At 35.6% G+C, this 21,141-nt stretch overlaps 2 protein-coding genes across 2 annotated transcripts; both read right to left on the reverse strand.

Annotated features, from left to right (window-relative positions):
* Nucleotides 1-5,245: 5,245 nt before the first annotated feature.
* Nucleotides 5,246-7,211, reverse strand: LOC149002800 (serine/arginine repetitive matrix-like protein). The gene has a single exon (XM_089136244.1). It carries the CDS (start codon nucleotides 6,933-6,935, stop codon nucleotides 5,850-5,852), a length of 1,086 nt encoding a protein of 361 aa, XP_088992370.1. The 5' UTR covers nucleotides 6,936-7,211; the 3' UTR covers nucleotides 5,246-5,849.
* A 5,787-nt stretch (nucleotides 7,212-12,998) lies between these two features.
* Nucleotides 12,999-18,810, reverse strand: LOC149002801 (RNA-binding (RRM/RBD/RNP motifs) family protein). Its single transcript, XM_089136245.1, has 4 exons — nucleotides 18,537-18,810; nucleotides 18,379-18,447; nucleotides 14,987-15,093; nucleotides 12,999-14,863 (listed from the first exon to the last, which is right to left on the reverse strand). The coding sequence occupies exons 1-4, from the start codon at nucleotides 18,643-18,645 to the stop codon at nucleotides 14,762-14,764; spliced, it is 387 nt and encodes a 128-aa protein (XP_088992371.1). The 5' UTR covers nucleotides 18,646-18,810; the 3' UTR covers nucleotides 12,999-14,761.
* Nucleotides 18,811-21,141: the final 2,331 nt, after the last annotated feature.

Genomic DNA, 21,141 nt, shown 5'->3' on the forward strand with positions numbered 1-21,141 from the left:
CTTTATTAATTGATAAACTCAAGAACTCAAAACAAGCCAACAGTAGGCATACCTACAGCTACTAGAGAGCAACAACTCTCACCCAAAATTCCCTAAATTAACCTCTTAACAAAATATTCCCCATCATTCTTATATAGTAGCAAATATCCCAAAACATCTTATCAAAGACTCCATCTTAGGTTCAAACGGTTTCCTTAATGCACCAAGCCAATAGCCTCTCTGTGCTTGTGAGAATACACTCAAGATTTAAGGAGCCTATCATATTGAAAATTAGAGATATGTCAAATTTGAACTAAATAATTTTTAAACTAAGAATTAGGAAATTTTAAGAATTAAAAAATAAATAAATCTACATTTAGGTTTATATATATATATAAACCTTAATATTGATGAATTAGTAATTTCATTACCAAAAACCTTAAGGCTGAGTTTGTTTGCAAATGTGGGGTGGGGGAAAAAAACATGTGGGCTCTATGTGTAGTGGGGTGAAGGAGAAGGAAAGGAAAAGAAAGTGTGGAAAAGTGTTGATTGTGGGTCTCACATTTTACATTTTCACACATTTTTACAAAATCGCACACATTTTATGGGGTTTTGAAAAAGCTTGGGGTGGAAAAGTTGAGTTGCTACCTCATCAGACAAGTTTTCTTAATTTAAGTAAACTTGTCTCTAACTTTCTCACCCCAAGCAATCAAACAATATACATTTTTAGGATTTAAAGGAAAAGTAAATTTTTTTTTTGCTTGTTTCAAAATTTTTCCACCCCTTACTTCCCACCCCACCTTTATTCCAGCAACAAACGGTGCCTTACGCAGCCAAAGGCACCGTTTGTTTTGCAAGTGGGGTGGGAAAAAAAGGTGAAAAAATAAACATGTAGAATCTATATATAGTGGGGTGGAAGAATATGAAAGAAAAGGAAATGACAGTATTGTGTAAAAAACTTTTTAATGTGGGTCTCACTTTTGTTTTTCCCCTCACTTTTCCACAAACTCCCAATAAATATGTGAGATTTTGAAAAATGATACAGTGAGAAAAGAAGCATGCTACATCAGGAAACAAGTTGCTAATTTTTGCCAACTTTCTACCTCATTGAACCAAATAAACTATACTTCGGTATTTCACGAAAAAATTGACTTTTTTTACCCCCTTTTTCCCACCCTGCTTGAGATTCAGCAAATGAAGGATGCCTATAAAAGGGAAGGAGAAGGAGAGGGAATATACAAGGGAGAAGGAAAGAGAGAGACCTGGGAATTGGGGGGGGGGGGGGGGGGGGGGGGGGGGACACAAAAGTAGAACCTAGATCCCAACTAACAATTATGAGTCTTTTTTTTGAGGCATTTGCAACCGGGAGATGGGGAGTAATTACAGCTTAGAGGAAACATAAAAATAAATGACATTCCAAATGTCCAGTGATCCCATTATTTCTCATCAAAGATGATGAATGATGACTTTAAACACCCATCTACTTATTGTGTTACAAATACAAATAAAGGGTCCTAAGAAAGATCTCCATCTCCATTCTTAGTGAGGGATCATGCGGGTTCTCTAAACTTTCTCTCTTTCTCTCTTTCTCTTTGAATGTTCCATATGCAAACTTTTCTTCCTTAATTACGCTACGTATGGAAGAACAAGTATAAGAAGACGTAAAACATAATCACACAATTAATGGTTATCGTGTTGTACTTTGTATCTCTTAAATCCAAAATTCTATTATTATATAGGGATAATTACTGTTGCCTTCATGTACTTCGATTTTATTACTACTATAACCCTTTATTTTTAAAATTACTAATCCAATCTTTAACTTTGTCTATAGTTACTAATGCCTCCTACCATTAAGCTCTGTTAGTTTACTAATGATGTGGCATCCATATATTTTCTCAAAATTTCACAAATAACCCTGAGATTATCTCTTTACTTATTTACACATTTGTCAAGTTATAATAATACATTTAATTAACTATGAAAAAAATAATCTTAAATCCATTATTTTTTCTAAAAAGAAACCACTAAATAAAGAAAAGATGTGATTGAGATAAAACTCAAAATAGAAACTAAAGATGAGGGAAGATAAAATTTAATTTAAAGTTGGAAATTAAAAATCACATAATATATGCTAACTATTGTTCATGTTACCAAATTTCTTATCAATAAACATCTTATATGCATTAATTTGTTTGCAAAACTTCCATTATTGTGATTGAGGAAAATTTAATTTAAGTTTGAGAGTTTCAACAACTATAAGCGTGTGGTTCCACTAATCTCTGGATTAAATTCTTAGAAGAAAACAAAAAGAAAAATAATTTCAGAACAACACTTCTATTGAAGATGAACCTTACCTGAAAATTCATGTGATATATATTTTTTAGTATAATAGTAAGATCTTCATTAACAAGTATCACAATGTAGCAGGGATCATTATTATTTTATTCTTTTTGTACATTCCAAAATTACAACACACACACACACAGAGATAGATTCATTTCTTTTCTCCCAGATCACTTGTTTTACATTTGTATTGTGAAACAATTCACCTTCACTACAATGCACATTTTGATGAAATTAGGGATAAAGAAGCAAGATCTCAATAAGTAATTAACTCACAAACTTTCTTGATTGATCATATTTTAAATGGAAACACTCGTACCCTTTCAAATCCAAAATTGATTCTAAAATATTAGATTTTAAGGATATAATTGGCATTCAATATGGTTTCTATAAATAATGTAATATCATCTTTTTGACTTCTTAATTTTAATATAGGGCAAAATAGACATTACATATTCAATGTTAACAACCACATAACACCATTAAAAGTGAGGGGGACAATAATAATTTCATAAAGAATGATGTTTGATTAATAATAAAATCAAAGCACAGGGGGGACAATAGTAATTATCATTATTATTTTGTTTCCTAGGCTTTAAAAGATAGATAAAAAGAGTAAAAGACATATCACATGAAAACCGGCCTCCCGTAGCCATGGTCATTATTCATTACTCCCTCTCCTCTAGATATATTGTTTTTTCACAGGATTTGGATTTCCTCCACCCAGGTGCATGATGCACCCAACTTTTCCCTTTCATAGCACACCTGACACAAAAACGTGTTGTGAGAAGGAAAAGTTGGGTGTACCGTGCATCCGAGTGGAGAGGATCTTGACACTTTTTCACATTGCAATAGGGGTGTGAGCTGGTTGATGATCCGGTCAATTAGGCCGAACCGGTCTCAGGCTGATAATATTTGATTTTTGAAGCTGACCAAATATTTCAGTTTCAGTTTCCTGGGTTTTATCTGTTTGATATCGGGCTCAATCAATCCAGTTTGGGTTCAGTTTCTGGTCAGGTTTTGCATTTGTTTTGATCTGCTATATATTAAGGCAAAGCCCTTTCTATCCATCTGGGGGTTTTGTGTTTTTGGTGCTCTGAGGCCAATTCACTGCCACAGCTTCAGCTTCTGATGGGGAAAGAAAGAGGAAGAAGACAACTTCACTGTCAATCGAAGGTCAGAGTCTCTAGTCTCTACCCAAATTGTACAAATTCCTGAAGCTGTCCTTAAGTGTCCAGAGAGTTTCTTCCAAGCAAACATAAATGTGGTGGCCCATGGCTATGGTGGCGGTGGTGAAGGGACCAACACAATGCCTCTTCTTTGTGGGTAGCCATGTTTCGTCCATTGTTTAGTGGTCCTAGGAACCCCCACCTCAACACCCTCTTTTCTTCAGTCTTCACCCATGAAGACAATTAGGAAGTGTTATATATATGAAAGGGAGGCCTAATTGCCTGCTTCAGTAAAGTAATTTACTTGATTCTTTACCTCATATTTAGGGAACTCCCATCTTAAGAAACACAGGTTTTAATCAAGGTTAAACTTTTTACTTTTTGGGTAAGAAAGGTTAAAGTATCAATATTGAATACTATATCATTTAAGTGATATTGAGAGATGTCGTTTTGTATTGAGTAATGTATCATATTGACCAATGTATTTTATTGCAATTCAATATATGTCTTTTAGAAGGGGAAAAAAAGAGAAACATGTATCGATATGTCTCGTATCGGTTGTATCCAATGTGGATATGTATACACAAGTATCATATTGTGAGATACTTTAAATTGATTGATGATCTTCAATATGATCCAATCACATGGGTCTGGTGAATTGGCTTCTTGTTGTGGCTTTAATATACAGTATTAGATTTAATATCAAACACTTCCAATCCGATATTAGCGTATGTATATGATAACAATTAAATATTGATAATTTTCAAAAAATATCAACAACAGCAGAAGGGGAGCAAATTAGGCCCTGATGACCAAAATCCACCCCGGCCGCTTGAGCCTGAACAAGTCCGGGGTGGGTTGGGGCAAGACCATGGTGGCTTTGATTAGGTTAAGGGTTGAGGTTTTGACTAAGATTGACCTAACTTTACCATCTTGTAGGTTACTCTTGGTGAAAATAGGACAATTATACATTGTTTTATTGTTTTGTGGTTAGGGTTATGGCCAGGGCTAGGGCTAAAGTAAAGTATCTAACATGATCCAACACTATATGGTCAGGGTTAGAATCAAAGTCAAGACAAGGCTAGGTTATTTAAGCTCAAGGGCAGGGTTTTAAAAAGCCCAGGTCCAACTTGACCCTATTTTGACCCTAACTGTGTAAGTGCAAGTGCAAGTGCAAGTAGGGGTGTAAACGGATTGGATTCGGATCGGATAGTGCTAATACCATATTCACATCCTATTATATTCGGACGGATTCGGATAATATTCTATCGGTTTTTGGACGGATTCGAATGATAATCGGATAATTATTTTCTTAAGTAGATTCTTCTAAATGGGTATGAATACAAGTTTTCGACTACTTGTTGACATCTTTACCATTTTATTTGTGAAGCTAGATTTGAAATTTAAGAATTTAACAACTTGGATAGTTATTTTAGTAGAAAATCTAGAAAAACAGTCACATATTTCAAATAAAAAAAATCCAAATAAGAGACTTAATCCAATGGATAATTATTGGTAAGAAATGGGTATACCATATTTACATCCTACTAATAATGATTCGAATATCACTAAACGTATGCAATCGAACGGATTCGAATATCACTAAACGTATGCGAATTCAAAAATGGATTTCGATTATCCATTTACACCCCTAAGTGCAATTGCCCTCTTCCTCTAATTCCTCCCCATCATTCTCAGAACATGGGAGGAATGTGATATAAATGGATTTTGATTATCCATTTACACCCCGTAAGAGCAAGTGCCCTCTTCCTCTAATTCCTCTTCATCATTCTCAGAACATGGGAATGTGATAATAGGTGAGGAATATCCACAAACAGATTGAGAGCATATGACTCCGTATTAGTCGCCATTCACAATTATGTCCACCCACTTGTGATTAGACTACCACCCTTCCTCTCTCTCTCTCTCTCTCTTGGCTCTTCCTCTGCTTCAACAATGGTGATGTTGTTAAATTTCAACTCGTCAACCATTGCATTATTAATCCCATGATCCTATATTTCCATTTCAGTCTCCAATCTTCATTGCTGACCACCACAGCCCACTGTTTCAGTCCAAAATATCCTATAAATGGTAACTCTGTATCAACAGTTGCAGAATGCTGAAACAAGTCCCTTTCATGAACGTCAAGGAACCCAGATTTTTTTCTCCTAGGTTGTTAGTTTGGGAGATGAAGAGATTAAACAACATAACTACCTTTACACCAACCTTTTTAAGTTAGTTAAGAACAATAGTTTTAAGTACATAGACACAATTACAGAGCATTCATCAGCAATTCCAGAGAAAACAGAAGCTTCAAATTGAAATTAAGTAATTAATTAAACCTCAAAAGCTTACTTAATACACTTTCTTCGAGAAAATGGTCCGCAGGTTCAAGAGGCTACCAGTATTTCCACCGCCTCCGGCGGCGCCCCCGCTGCTATTACTTCCACCACCGGTGCTCTGACCGCGGCTACTACTATTACTACTAACACCGCCACCAGCGGCGGCCGCAGAGTTGTTACTCACGTCGCTTCTACAGCTCAAATGGTGGCGATACCCAATGCAAATCGGAACATTCAAATTCAAAACCCTGGTCGTCCCGTTTCCACTGCCATTGTTTTTGGTCCGGCGAGGCTCGACGGCTTCTTTCTTTCCACTCTTATCGGCGTTTCGGGCCACCGGAGTTGGGTTTCGATCGGAGTTTTTTAAGGCGGAGCCGCCGCGGCGGACTTGCCAAACTGGGCTGCTCCTCCCCAAATGAACCCCACCACCTCTACCAGGACTACTCGGCCATTTTCTGGATTTGGATTCGCCGGTCGAGTTGCTGCGTGAACAGGGTGCGCTACTCACCTTCCTGGTTGCAGCCGCGGCGGCGGCGCCCAATTTAGGCCGATTTCCGCCATTACCAGCAGAGTGACTCCGAGAGAATGGCCATATGTTGATGTTCAACTCCGTCCCTGTAACATTGCCACCATTACCACTCTTTCTCTCTTTCTTCTTCTCCTTCTCTTTGTCCTTCTCTGTCTCTTCGCCTGTAGCACTTGTTTTCTTCTCTCCTAACCTGAAAATGTCTCTCCATCTCTTTGAAGTAGACAAAACCGGCGATGACCCTGGTAAAGCTGCTAATGATTCCGGCTCAGGTCCAGGTTCAGGCTCAGGCTCAGGCAAAGCTTCAGGCTTGGGGGTTTTTGATTCAGCTTTGTGTTCTTCTGGTTTTGGTGTTTCAGAATGTTGTGGGAGGAGTTGCAGAGGGAGAAGAACACCATCGACGAACAATTCATCAGCTGTAAGTAGTTGGGGTTGTGGGAATGAAGGGTTTCTGACCATCCAAAACTCGAATTCAGGTGAGTTTGAAGCACTACTCCTCCTTCCACTGCTACTTGCAGGGAGGGCTTGAAGGGTTGAAGAAGAAGAAAGGGAATCTGGTTCTGGTTTCTCCATTGAATAGGAAGGAAAGAACAACGTTGAGAAAGAAGAGATTTGAATCCTAAAGGGTTGAAGTTTGATTCTTATCAGGTCACCATAGAGCCATTAAAGAAAGGAGAAAGATTACTTAAAACCAAAAACAGAGAGAAGAAAAAAAGAGCCAAGGAACAGAGAGAGAAAGAGTGATGAAGAATTAATGGATCTCTGTAACTCAGGAACTTCAATTTGATTCTGATTAGGTAAATTTCTTGCCTTTCTTTTCTCTCTGGTTTATAAATTTCTTTGCCATTACTCAACAATTTTATGGAATGGAGAGGAGATAGAGAAAGATCCCATTTTTGTGTAACTGGTCGTACACTATACAAATGTGTGCCTGATCCCAACCGTTTCTTTTGTGGACCCTACTATAAATTAGCTCTTTTTGGACGGCTGAGCAGTTTTTTAGTGATTTATCAGAAGGAAAAAAACCTAAGAAATCTGTAGGGAAGAATTGATTTGACTTCCAAAACCGTTGGAAGATTTGGTTGTCTATCACCGTCTATAATTACTCATTACTCAATTCCTCGGTCACCAATGTCAACGGTCATGATCATTCCCACTTTGAAGATTGTTGACTTTTCAGTTTTCTAAGAATCTTTCCATGTGAGCTGTTTGTTCAAATTTTTCACAAAGAGTTACAAAATATGAAGGGTGTAAAAAGGTAATCTCGAATGGTGGTTTAGTCGGTTTTTGACCAACGCTTTCACGTAGAAGGTTAGAATTTAAATGTTTTCAGAGTATAAAAATATAGTTCGAAGGAAAAATTTTACAAAGAGGAAAGAAATTCCTTTATTTAGTTATTTTCTATATTGGTTTGAATGGTTTGAGGTTGAACTCTTAGTTCCATCTGACTTGAATAGGTGCCAATGAATCAACCAATTTGAAACCTAGGTATTTAATCTCGTTTTAGGGCTTTGGGAGAGATTTGTTAGGGTTCCTCATCTTGTGTGATAGGGTTTTTTCTCTTCTCTTTTAGTGTCAATGTATGATGTATTTTATCATGATTTAGGTTGTAATCTTGGGGGTTTTTTATTGGGTTTTGGATCTCGATTGAGAGATTATGCTTGTACACAAGTTGGTATTAGCATTTTTGTAATTTTTGAGACCCTTGGTAGTGCATTTGAACTCAATATTGAACTACAAAGATTAGGCTTGATTAAGCGAACTCTATGTGTGTGTTTAGCCCATTTTATAAAGATGTAAGATTCATTCTGAAAAACTATTTGATCGACGTGATTTTTGTGAATGCGCAAATGTTTAGTCCCTTTTATAGTAAGGGTGAATACTTATAAATCTACATATTTATGTTTTGAATGTAAAAAGATGAATCTCTAGATTTTATGAATCTAAAGATTTTCACAACCAAACGGGCATAAATCTCGAATTCATGAATCTAGGGAGTTTGAAATCTCTAGATTCATGTAACCAAACAGCCCTAACACAATTACATGAATTTGTCTAGAATCTAAAATCGCAATGTGTCCGATCCAATGATTTTCTTTGCATCTTAACTGTAATTCACCAACCATTACGCCAAACCTATCCATGCACAGTTTGGATAGGGCTAGGTCCTTAGTGTGGGTCCCACCACCTCAATCTGGTAGTAGATTAGGGGAGGGATATGTTGACAAATGTCACCAGCTGAACATGAATTCATCAATTATGAGACTTACATGTGAGGTGGAAGTCCACATGTTTCCGAATCTTACTTAGTCAACTTTGGGCCCTCTTTCACCCTAAAGAGAAAAAAACTTTAAGCTCTCTCTTCTCCAAGAAATGCTAACTGGTTGTAAAACAAAAGCTGTATAGTAAGATCGATGGTTGTAATAAAGCAATGCCGTGGGTCCAGTAGAAGTTGCCAGAACAGACGGTGGTGATGAGTTGACATGAAATGATATGAAAAACAGTTGTATAATAATAGTAATATAATCTTCAAATGTGTTTTCACGTAGGAGATCAGAGTTTTAATTCCCTTAGAGTTATGGGTGAAGCTTCGTCCATATTAATTTCTCCTGAAAATGTAATTAACGTATGTATAACATGGCTCAAATGAACCTCCAATAAAAAAGAGAAAGAAAATTGTATAATAATGAGGAAAACAAGTGGTTAGATGAATCTACCATGCAAGGGATCAATGTCATATCATATTATCAATGAGATCATGTTCATGGTGGAGTCCATGGGGTTCATGAGCTTTGCTTCAGTCCCACTTCTCAACATCTATTAGGAAAAAGTGGTAAATGTCATATCATTATCATACCATATTTATTCAGTACAAAATTGTTTTAATTTTCCGTATGATATTGATGTGATATGGTTTATTAGTGTCATTTTATCCCTTTCTTTTTTTTGGGTAGCAGTCATTTTATCCCTATCATTACCCTACCTACTGATGCCGTATCATATTTATTCGGTATGATATGATTTAACATAAGTACATGATTTTGATTTCAATAAACGACATACAATATAAATTGACATATTCATTTGATATTAATAGTGAATATGTCGAATCTATATACCTATTTCTCAGCGGTCATGAATTATAGGGTTTATGCTATGCATATTATCGAGGACTGCAACGTAGTGGTCCTCACTCCACCATCAAGGGTAACACGTCTAGATTCTCTATTGTCACTACAATTGCATGAATCAGTTCAATGTCAAAATGAGAACAATTCGACTTTCGCCCAGATGAAAACTAAAACGCATTAAACATTTCCGCTCGTCCAAATCCCACAACCAAAATCAGATTCCAAAGAAGACAAGTAGACCATGAATGCACAACTAAAAGTTGATTCAGACATTTAAGTTGACTCTTTATATCCTATTCATATGCTATTAAAATTCACAGATCTGAATAACCACAAGCATTGAAGACATGAGTTATTACTGTATGATAAAACTATTCATAATCCCATATTGTTATGTTTATTTACATTTATCAAAAATATCAGATAGAATGATAGGATTGTGTCAAATCATTCTGATCTATCTTATCGATTAGAATATAAAATCCCTATCTTCTTTGGACGCATAGCGGATTAAGACATAGGTTCGAAACCATTAGAGTCAAACTTGCATCCTTAGTTATTGTCATTCACGTTACCATGAAATATCCGTTATTTTTTTCCCTTTCTCATTGATCAAACAACTTCCCTTGCACTCAACATAGGTGTTGCCATTTTTATCAAAAAAGTCCAAGCTTATAGGCAACAAGAATGTTTGTATTCTTGGTTTGGCTATGAAAACAAATGAAGTCAATTCGAGATCTCCTTCCCTTTTCCCTTGTAAGCAATCATTTGAATCTTAAACCAACCCAACAAAGAAAAAAAGGTTTTAAAATGAGTTTAAGATAACCCTACATATTAATTAGAAAATTAAATTATAAGAGCTGCCTTGTCCATAAGAAACATCCTTTCTTATAAGAAACCCAAAACTTGACTATAGATTTGTACTAATTGCAAATAGGGGTTTTGGGTAGACTATTAAATTAAGAAACTCAAAGCTTAAGTTTCACTAATCAGAACTTAGCTTAGAAAAGCTGCCTCCACCACAACCCCACCACAGCTTTTGACTTCACTTGTTTAATGATACCATGCTTACAACACTAATAATTAGTGCTCTAAATAGATAAGTGAAATTATCACCAAATCTCAAAATAAGAATGAGAGTCAATATTTAAACATCATTCGACTCCGACTTAAATCCGTCTGATAACTGATATGATGTTATCCAAATCTGTTCGAATATGACAGCAATATTATCCGAATCCAATCTATTTACACTCGTAATAATAATGGTATTGCAACAACCATGAATCATACTGAGAATTTGAATTCACAGAAGAGTAAGAATAAAAAGAATCATCTGTTAAAGGAACTAGTAGGGTCTGAAGCTTATGACACGCACCTTCATGACAGTGGTGAACAGAGATGAACAGCAAATATAGAAGTTAGAACACAACAATATTCCTTTATTAATTAGTTGGCTAGGGTAAGTGAATGAGATGGCTCTTTCTGGGCTGGCTGTGTTTGAAAACAATAGATGTTAATGGCGTTTGTTTGGAGGCGAGATGATGATAGGCATGTGCAAACATAAACAGTGTTGTTACCAAATTAATGGCAGCGGGTCCTACACCCACCCAAGAACACAATTTCTTCTAGCTTCCATTCTCCTTTTCCTTTCCTTCTTTCATGATAGCAGTTGCTGAACTGTCGCTTCTCTTCATTCTGAGATGGTTTTTCATGGAACAGAAATATAACAATCAAATACCACTTGTGAGAACTGAGAACTACTTCATAGATTAGTGCATGTTTCTGTCAATCTTCTCTCTCCAAATAAAGTTTTTCTACAGGGATATTCAAATCTTCTGCCACTATAAATGTTTGGGTCATTCTTCATCAAGTAAGAATGGCATTTAGATTTAAAATTTGAATCTAAAATCTTTGTTTACTTACACACTTTTATGGCAGCAAACAATGTAGATCCTTTTCTATGAAGCTTCTCTTGGGTGGATATTGTCAATTCTAATGATTATTTGTTATTTTATCTGGATCATGCATAGGAGTATTGAATTTGACAGGAAGTCTCCTGACCTAGTGTGGATCATCCGGTGCATGAATATTTGGATTATTGATCTCGGTACCAACCCCTGGTAGTGGGGATATTGGTTTCTTGTAATAGTTATTATCATTTGTGTTCTTGGGAAAAAAAAATAAAATTTGTCATTTGTGTTTGAAATAATGTATTTTTAACCCCCCAGGAGTAGCTTAATTGGTTAAAAAAAACTAATATCTTCAAGTACGAGTTAGAGTTTGAATCTCGTTGAAGTCAGGGCAATGCCACACCTTATAGGTTATATTATGTAATACCCCCATCTCCAATATAAAATCTCCTGGAAAAAAAAATGTACTTAGTTTTCCGTACCTAGTTCCTACTCATTTGCTAACGGAATTTTATCATCAGGTCCATTTTTGATAAGGAAATTGACCATTCATTTTCCTTTAGATGAAGAACATTTGTCAATCAGTCACATCCAAAGGTTAAGATTAAATTAATATAATTTTCTTTTTATCTTCTAAATCTTACCTCAACTTTTGGATGTGATTAATGGATAATGTGTCATTATTCAAAGGGAAATTGATGATCTATGTCTTTGTGAGAAATGGATATGATAAAAGTCATTTCCCAACATAGAGTTGCTTGATTGGCAAGACTAACACCTCTTAGTGAAGAAATCGTGGTTCTGACTCTTACCAATGGCATATGTCATATCCTCATCCCCAATATATAAAAAGCGCCCTTGTACAAGAAATGAAGATGAAAAAAAAGAGTTCCGACTCATTTTCGTATTTTGTCGTTTGCAAGAGTTCATAATACAAAGTTGAAAAGACCTAGATGGATTTACGGGATTTTATTGGATGCGTGCCTTCCACTTATTAGCTTAGGATGGATACAAACCAACATTTTTCTGGAGGGGATTTAATTTCGAACTAAATCACACACAACTTCTCTTTTGCCATATTCAATAGATGAATGCATCATGTGGAAGATTATGCTCCCCTTACATTTCTTATTCATATATTTAAGAGGATAGGATATCACTATGATTCAAGCTAAATCTTCCTCTTAAATATATGATAGAAAAATATAACAAAAAAATGATACACTATCCTCTATGACTAATAGAAGATCCTGCTCTTAAAAATATGATGGAATAGACAAGACGTCCACATAATGTTCTCTGAGCACCAACTAAATCTGATGACCTCTTAGATTAATCCCTAATCTTTTGATGCCACAAGGATGATATGGGTTTCTAAGGTCACGGGGAGCCAAAGATGGCTTTTGAAGCGATGCCAAGTGGAAGAACATCTCTCTCTTTTCTTGATCGAGATTCGAGTGAGGTGTTGAAACAAGCAGACACCTTTTTTTTTTGGTTGAAAAACAAACAAAACAAACAAACACTAGTGACTCACACCCCTCAGGCCCTCACATTAATTAGGTTTTGTTTGTTCCTCTTAGTTATTTAACATGAGCGAACATGCCCATCCCTACTCCGGCGGTGGCGAATGGGTGGCGCCACCATGGACAGTGGCGCAAAGCACTAGAGAGGAGCCTTTGGTGGTTGTACTCCTTCTAGACCTGCTGCCTTTGACTTCTTCTACGCCTCAAAAGTCTTGAAGCTCATTTCTCAATAATTACTTTTGATTTTTATAAGTTTTGGAGGTTATATTTCATTAATGGGTAGCTTCAATGCTTGACACCGCGACACTTGGAGCTGGTTTTGAAGTTCTTCATTCCATGCTTCCAAGTTGGCTTTTTTTTATTTATTCAATTCGTACCTTCCCTTCATCTGGCCAATCTAGGTTAGGTTTCTGAACAATAATTTACTACTTTTCTCCTTGCTTTTCACAGCTGGTCTCACAAATCAAATTCAAAAAGATGTGATTCCTCTCTGCCTGCTTCGAAGTCACAGGTTTTTCCAATTTCAAGAGTCATTGTGTCTCCAGCTACCATTTAATTAAAAGAAAACATCACAGTTTCAGTTCCAAATACATGAATGAAACAAAAAAAGAAGTGACCTTGGTTGTGATATCTCTAAAGTTTCAAGCGTTTATTTTCTGGGTTCTGAGAGCATTCACAGCTTCACGTGCAGGAGACTTTAGTTGGTGGATGAAGAAAAGAAGATTTTCCAAATCAAATGCAGAGAGGAAATAAAGAATGTATGGTTCAAAGGAATCTCCATTCGGCTGCAACAGTAATATCAAATCTATATCTAAATCCACATCTCACCAATCTAGCTATAGAACAAAGAACACAAGCTGTGAACAGCAAAAGGTAGGATAGAAATCAATTTTATTAAAGTTAAACAAAAAAGCAGCCACCACATAAAGCACATAATAATGTACCTAACCCCTTAGGGCCTACCCATCAGATATATGTGTCCTTGAATGCTAAAGGCCAGTGTTCAAAACAGGATAATCCACCAAGAAATGCAGCCAAACCCCACTAGAATCCAGAAGATTAAACAACGAATATATCCAGCATAATGCACAAGAAACGCAGCCAAACCCACTAGAATTCAGAATAAAAAACAACAATAATAAAATATTCATGTGTATGCACATAGGTAAACCTCATTCTATTTCTGGTTTTCAGATTGCCTTTACTCCGTTTGCATTAGCATTTCAAGCAATTCAGCATTTGAGAGTACATGAACAAGTAATGAACATTGACAACCAAACATTATTAGCATAATATCCATAGAACTCTGTATATCCTGTTCAGTAATCCAGAACCCTCCTCTTCCTTTCCTCTCCAAGACAGACCCCCGATTTAGTAGTTACTCATCAAATTGGCCATTGCATACCAGAACACAAATTTGTAATTATCATTTGGGAGTGGGTTCTGGAGCAAGAAGCATAGGGGAAAGTGCTAAATATCCCTTGCAGTCAGCTCAGAGAACTTTAAACCTTGCCTTTTATTTCTTAGTCCTCACAGAACAGAGATACATAAACACACAAAACAGGGACAATAATAACTAACTGGGATCAACTACAAAGTTGTTTTGCCAAACCCTCCAAAGACACAGCCCTGCCCCACAATTCAAGTATAGATTTTTATTTCTTGTGTAACAAGGCGATAGGATTTTGCTCATTCTTATAAATGGACAGTGGACTCAAACAAAATTCACCTCTTATTTTCTAGTTACTATTACATAAATAAGTAGTTCAGAACCCTTCACCATGAGATCTAACTAAGAAACAAATGCTATAGACACATTATCTGAATATCATTCAATTATTTGGACCAATATTTGATATGCGAGGGACTACAACAGGTCCACCACGAACCTTTTCAAGAGCATAGCTAATCCTCAATGGCCGACCTAAAAATGCCTGCAATAGGGATCATCTCAGTGGATTTACAGAATTAGATATTTTATTTATTTTCTTTGGCACCATATCATTGGAAGAATGTCTCTGCATTGAAACAAATGGCTATGGTAATCATGTGCTTACCTTTCCATCCATGGCATCTTTGGCGCACTGTGCATCATTATCCTTTGAGAAATAAACAAAACCAAAACCTCTTGATCTCCCAGTGTCTTTGTCATACATGATCCTCACTGGAGCTCAGAAACCAATAATTTCACATGAACAAAAATAGATAAAAAGCACAGAAACCAATAATTTCACGTGAACGAAAATAGTAAAAAGCTAAGTAAAACATAGATCTCTGTGAAATAATCATAAAGATGGTATACGCTTGGGACACCTTGAAAATATTGATAACAAAAAAAGAAACCCTTTTGTTTCTTACCCAACAAATGTAAGACCAAACAACCAAAATCATCATGTCAACATTTTGGCTTTAGATATCATTAAGTATTAAAATCCATAAGTCTACTATACAAATATATCAATAGCATGATGATGCTTGCTTACATATATAATGAGATAATTATGCAATGTTATTACTCATCTAAAGACTAGTCTTACAATATAGAGCTGTATGTGCTAAACAAAAATTCTTAGCTCAGAACCAATCTCATGCTTCAGCATCCCTACTAATACCAGTTTCACAAATATGAACTGCAAACTGACCAACAAATAGAATTGCAAAGTTATAACTGTTAGTTTATGTTCTCCCATAGCATGCCAGAGACACATGCTCATGAATGAAACATTCCTTTGATCCCAAGTGTAAAACAGATCCAGTCAACTCTGATTGGCTGAAAATCATATTTCCCAACCATCTTAGCTACACCAATCTTCAACTGAATTAATTCTATCAATGGCTTATTGGCTTTAAAGCCCTGCACTACCCTAATAGAATATAGTCAAATGGAAATGGAAAAGCAGCAATCATATCTGTTTCTGTGGAAAGTTACTCTAAAGTTGAAAATAAAGAATGCTTCTTACTCAGTCTAAGGGTATCAAACATGAAACAAGAGAACTATTGATTTTACCATCTAACCAAGAAATTAAGAATGAAGATGAAGGATTGGGGTACAACTTATGGTTTTGAGATTGCTAGGTTAGAAATAGTTACACATGGTGACAGTAGAAGCCCTGTAGTGGACGATTGTGATGAATCTGTTGCAGACGACTTTGTATGTTTTCTTCTTCTTTTCCTTTTTTTTTTAATTAATTACTTTATTTACTTTTTTGTTTTTTGGTTCTTGTAAATTATCTTCTCACTTACAAACACAGGGTGGCATAAAAGAATTAGCTTTCTGAAGCCTAGTAGCCTTTACTATTATATTAAATTAGGGATCATGCTAATCAAATATCAAATCAATCTTCAGATAAGTCCTCCACAGTCCTGTCAAATGATGTTTCATTATTGATCTTTTCTTATCTTTCTCCTCTCTGAAAACATCTGAACTCAGAAACAGCAGTAACAAAAATTTGCCTGGTTGTCAATCTCCTCAGTTCTTTGGATGTATTGATGTGTTTTATGCCACCAGTTTGTAGCCTTCTGACTTGGAACCCTTATCTGACCCTCACATACTTTATCAATAAGGGGCTTTCATTCCAATATGACAGCCCATTGAATTGATAGCCAATTCTATTTGTCCTTTTATCTCATTCTTCTCTTTCTCCTAATGTAGACAGCCTCCAAGTACAATTCTCATAGTAGACCATTTTATCTTGAGGAGACATCACATTTCCAAATTTAAGTGCTCTCAACAGTTAAAGGTGGGAATTTAACAGATAAAGATGATGATTGTGAATTACACTGGCCCACTAGTGTTGATCTCATTTGTTGGAAATGTTTGGCATGTCATGGCCACATGGACATTTCAGTTGGTTGTGAACTCATTAAGCTGGAAAGAAACAAATAGGATCTGCAATGCCAAAGGGTACCTTTTGTTTCTATTGCAAAAAGAATCTATACTACTGTTTGTTTCACTGTAAATGCATACAAAGTTATTGAAAAAGGAATAGACTTAACAAAGAAAAAGAAGTTCCTTCCTTGCCTTCTTATATGGAAACAAACAGGGTAAAAATGTGAAAACTGTACTTAATAGTAAAGAACGTAGAATGTAAATTGGGAAAATTTTAAAATGAAAATATAAGGGAAAAAGTAACATAAGATGGGGAGAGAAAGTGAATACCAGACTTCTAGTTTCTCATTCTTCTAATTGCAATGAATTTTTTTTTTCTCCCCAAAGTTTGATCACTTATTCTTGAGATCATTAAAGACTAACTTTATAAGTAAGCATCTAACCCATGGAAGCTCTCTTACCTCTGTCTTTTCATTCTTAATATGAATTCTTCATCACAAGCTCAAATATAAGGAAGAGAGAACAGAAAAAGGAACACCCTATTGAATTAAACACTTCCTTTGCCAAACTTGTCATAAAACTACTAATTTGATGCCAGTGCATCAGAGAACAACATGAATTCTAGCTTCAATGTCTTATTGTAATAACAGAATATGATGAGACAAGATAGAAATGTGCTGTAATATAAGGAACTTCAAACTAATCCTCATATTAGTAACCTTTTACTTCATTAAGGTAACAAGAGAAGCAAAACTAATCCTGATCTGTATTCTAAAGATGTACCATAGACCATCACCCACACCCCAACATGTAAAATGCTAAAAATGGGGGGCCTTGTAGTGAGCGAGGCTTCCACCAATGGGCCCAGATAGGGCAGATGTATTCAACCTTAACCCTGCTTTACAAAGAGGTTGTTTCCTTGATTCTAACCCCAACCACTGGTTAGCTCCGTGAATCAATGGCAAGCCAAAGATCAAGGGATCAAGTTCTCCCGAGTAATTTTAGATCTTCCCTCCCAGATAATGTTAGTTCTCTAGTAGTAGTTAGCTAAAGTCTCATTGCGCCAATAGGTAGCATTGGGAACTCTTATCGTATACTTTTCATGAAATCTTTATTTACTTATTTATTGAATTTTCATTAAAAATGTATCTGATTGCAGGGAAAAACACAGTAACTAAGATTTTCAATGATTAGAGTTGATAACACTTGAGTATAAAGTACGAACTACAAAACAAAAGTCTCCATTTAATTCTAGTCCCTACTTTAGTTGCAACCAGACGAACAGTAACATGATAAACTTCACATAGTTATAAATAGTGAGTGTCCATAAAAGTTACTGAGATTCTACCAAAGCGTATGCATAAAGTCGGAAGTCAAAGATTATGGATAAGAGAATGCATGGAAGAAGACGAAAGACAGTACATTTCTGGCCGGGTATCACATGCCTAATGTAAAAGGATAGGCTGTAAAAGTAGCTTAACAAAAGAAGATGTAAAAAGGAATTGTCATCAATCAAACCTTTCATCGAACATGTGTGACGCATCCAAGGAATCGTTCAAAGATGCAAGGTTTCTCCACAAAACAAGAGACAGGAAACCCAGAAAAGGTTCGCATTTTTACCTTCCGTTATGTCTCCGAAAAAAGAGAAAGCGTCCTTCAAAGATTTCTCGTCTGCTGCCCATGAGAGACCTTTAGCACCAGAACCAAGTTTCAGATTAATACATGGCGAGAGAGAAAAGGGTTGGGGAAGGGGTGAAGTGAGGAGGAAAGAGAGAAACCTCCAACGAATAGCTTGTTATTGGCTGGAGAAGTGGAGGACGGTGAAGAACAGTAAGACCGGAGCGGTGTGAGGTTTCCGGAAATTAGCCTCCGGGCAAGCGTTGCCATTTTCGTAACTGTCACGCTGAAACGGCAGGGACTTGCGCCAACCTGCTTCTTCGATTTTGAGTCTATGCAATGGTACTCTGCGAAAATTGATGAAAACACAATTTCATTTTGGACGACGAATTTTTTTATAATTATATATTTTTGTATGTAGAAAAGCAATTTTAGAGTTTGAATTGAATAGCAAAACTGTATCAATTTTAAATGTAGGAAAAGTTCTAGGACTTCATTTCTCTTCTTTACAATTATTATTATTATTTTTTAAAATAAAATTTTCCTCACTTTTATATTCTTTTTATTTAAATATATACATTTTGTTAATGATATTGTGTTGATAGATGAGACTCCAGTGAGAATTAATACTAAGTAAGAATCGTGAAAAACAACTTTGGAATCAAAAGACTTTAAATTAAGTAGAACAGGAACAAAATATATAGTTTGTAACTATAGTCATGATTGGGCCAGCAGACGATGAGGTGGTCAAACTTGACAATAAAGAGATTCATTAGAATGATTTTTTTAAATACTTAGGTCCAATCATAAATGAAAGAGATGATACAGAAGATGATGTTTATTAAAGAATTAAAATAGGGTAGATGAAGCAAAGAGGTTCAACTTTGTGTTGATAGATGATATTCCATTAAAGATTAAAAGAAAATTCTATAGAACCGTTGTTTTACTAGCTATGATGTATAGTGTAGAGTGCTAGACGGTTGAAAAAAATTAGATAGGTAAACTCGGTATAGTAGAAATGAAGATGCTAAGATGAATGAGTGGCAAAACTAAGAAGAATAAGATAATGAATGATCATATTAGAGTTCTTCTAGGAATTGCTCTCATAAGTGATAAGCTTTAGGAAAATCATTTGAAGTGGTACGGTCATATTCAATGGAGACCTATAAATGCCCATGTACGAAAAAATGATATAATCTAGATTAAATGAACTAAAAAAACTAGGGATAGACCTAAGATAATTTTAAGAGAAGTGATGATAAATGATACATATAGCTTAGGCTTTGTATCTAACATGACCTCAAACATAGTTGATTGGAACACAATAATCCATGTAGCGGACCACATTTAGTTTAGACAAGATTACAACATACAAGAAGAAAGCAGCCAAACGCAAATCAAAATGCTACCCTCTTCAATCTTCTTTTACTTGATTTTTCATTATATTCAATACTTTATACTTAATTTCAGTTTAGTTCTTCATTGTAATTTAGCAACATGTGCATTCGGATGCACAAAACCTTCGAATCTAGTAATTCTCAAAGTACCAAGGTTTTTGTCTATCCTTTGGTAGCTTTTATTAAAAAAATAGGAAGTGGACCAAAAGTTTGTCCTTCATGATTTATCAACTTTGAATAAGTTAGGCTTAAGTAATGTCAAGGAGATGAACAAAATGTTTTTAAGCATATGATGTGAAATGCAAATTTTAAATTTTAAGTGCACCTGGTACCTTGATCATAAAATAATATTAAGGAAATGAAAAGGCAGTGAGTTTTCTAATATACACCCCCTTTGAATCCAACCTAATCTCTATGCACTCCCTCCAAAAAGCAAACCTTACGGATACAGTAGTAACAGGGACTGGCTGGACCAGTTGTTCAAAAACCAATCCCAACAGCTAATTTCATTTATGTCCTAACCCTAGCTTATAGCCTAAAATTCTTGTCCTTAAAATTCTTCCCTGAACATGTTAAACACATTTATACCCTGATTGCTTGATTGGATCAGGTTAGGACTGGTTGGCTATCCTACCTGTAATTCTAACTATGGTCCCAACAAATATGATATAAAAATTTATCTGATCACTTTTGAAAAATAAATGCACAATTCGAACAAAGAAACACTAATTTCAATCCTTCCCCCAACCCTAATTTAGGACAAGAAGATTTTGCCCCTAAACTGCATTGGAGCCAAAATCTTGAGCTTAGGCCTTGTTGGCACTCAGCGTGGGTCAAGCCCAAACTTTGACCCCTTACAAATTTCTCCTTCTAACCTTAACACCATCCAAGGGCTATTAAAATGTAACTACAATTTTACCATTACTGGTTAAGTAACAAACAATTATGAAATGACCTCCATTCCACATGATGGCCCTCGCCTCTCCTTCTGACCATATATCCTCCTAATTTTAAGGGTTCTGTCCAAAACCTAATAACTTCAAAATTAAAGAGCAGAGGTTTTCAAAATGTTTACGATCAGAGAGTGAAAAAAATACTTCACCAGTTGAAACTAAAAAATAATAAAAAATCTCATATTTAAAGATGTCAATAATTGGAAAAGATCTTGCTAGATCACTGTTAAAACAATTTAAAACTTAAACTTACAATTTAAAGCTTAGACTTTTGATGTGATAATATATTGGCACGTGAATTTGGAGCACAAATGAGCATAAAAAACATTTAATACTAGAAGATTTCTTATAGGAATTATGTTTGTGTAATAGGGTACATGAATCTAGAGATTTCAAATCTCTAGATTCACAAATGA

This window comes from Hakea prostrata, chromosome 10 (genome assembly GCF_041222555.1).
Source record: "Hakea prostrata isolate BN-2017 chromosome 10, UWA_Hpros_2, whole genome shotgun sequence".
In the NCBI taxonomy this organism is placed as follows: Eukaryota; Viridiplantae; Streptophyta; class Magnoliopsida; order Proteales; family Proteaceae; genus Hakea; species Hakea prostrata.

Excerpts from the sequence above, each read along its gene's own strand:
- LOC149002800 (XM_089136244.1), bottom strand. The coding sequence starts at position 6,935 with ATGGAGAAACCAGAACCAGATTCCCTTTCTTCTTCTTCAACCCTTCAA.
- LOC149002801 (XM_089136245.1), bottom strand. The coding sequence starts at position 18,645 with ATGGCAACGCTTGCCCGGAGGCTAATTTCCGGAAACCTCACACCGCTC. Across the intron at positions 18,448-18,536 it reads TAACAAGCTATTCGTTGGAG|GTCTCTCATGGGCAGCAGAC; the intron begins GTTTCTCTCTTT and ends CTGGTGCTAAAG. Across the intron at positions 14,864-14,986 it reads AAGATGCCATGGATGGAAAG|GCATTTTTAGGTCGGCCATT; the intron begins GTAAGCACATGA and ends TCCCTATTGCAG.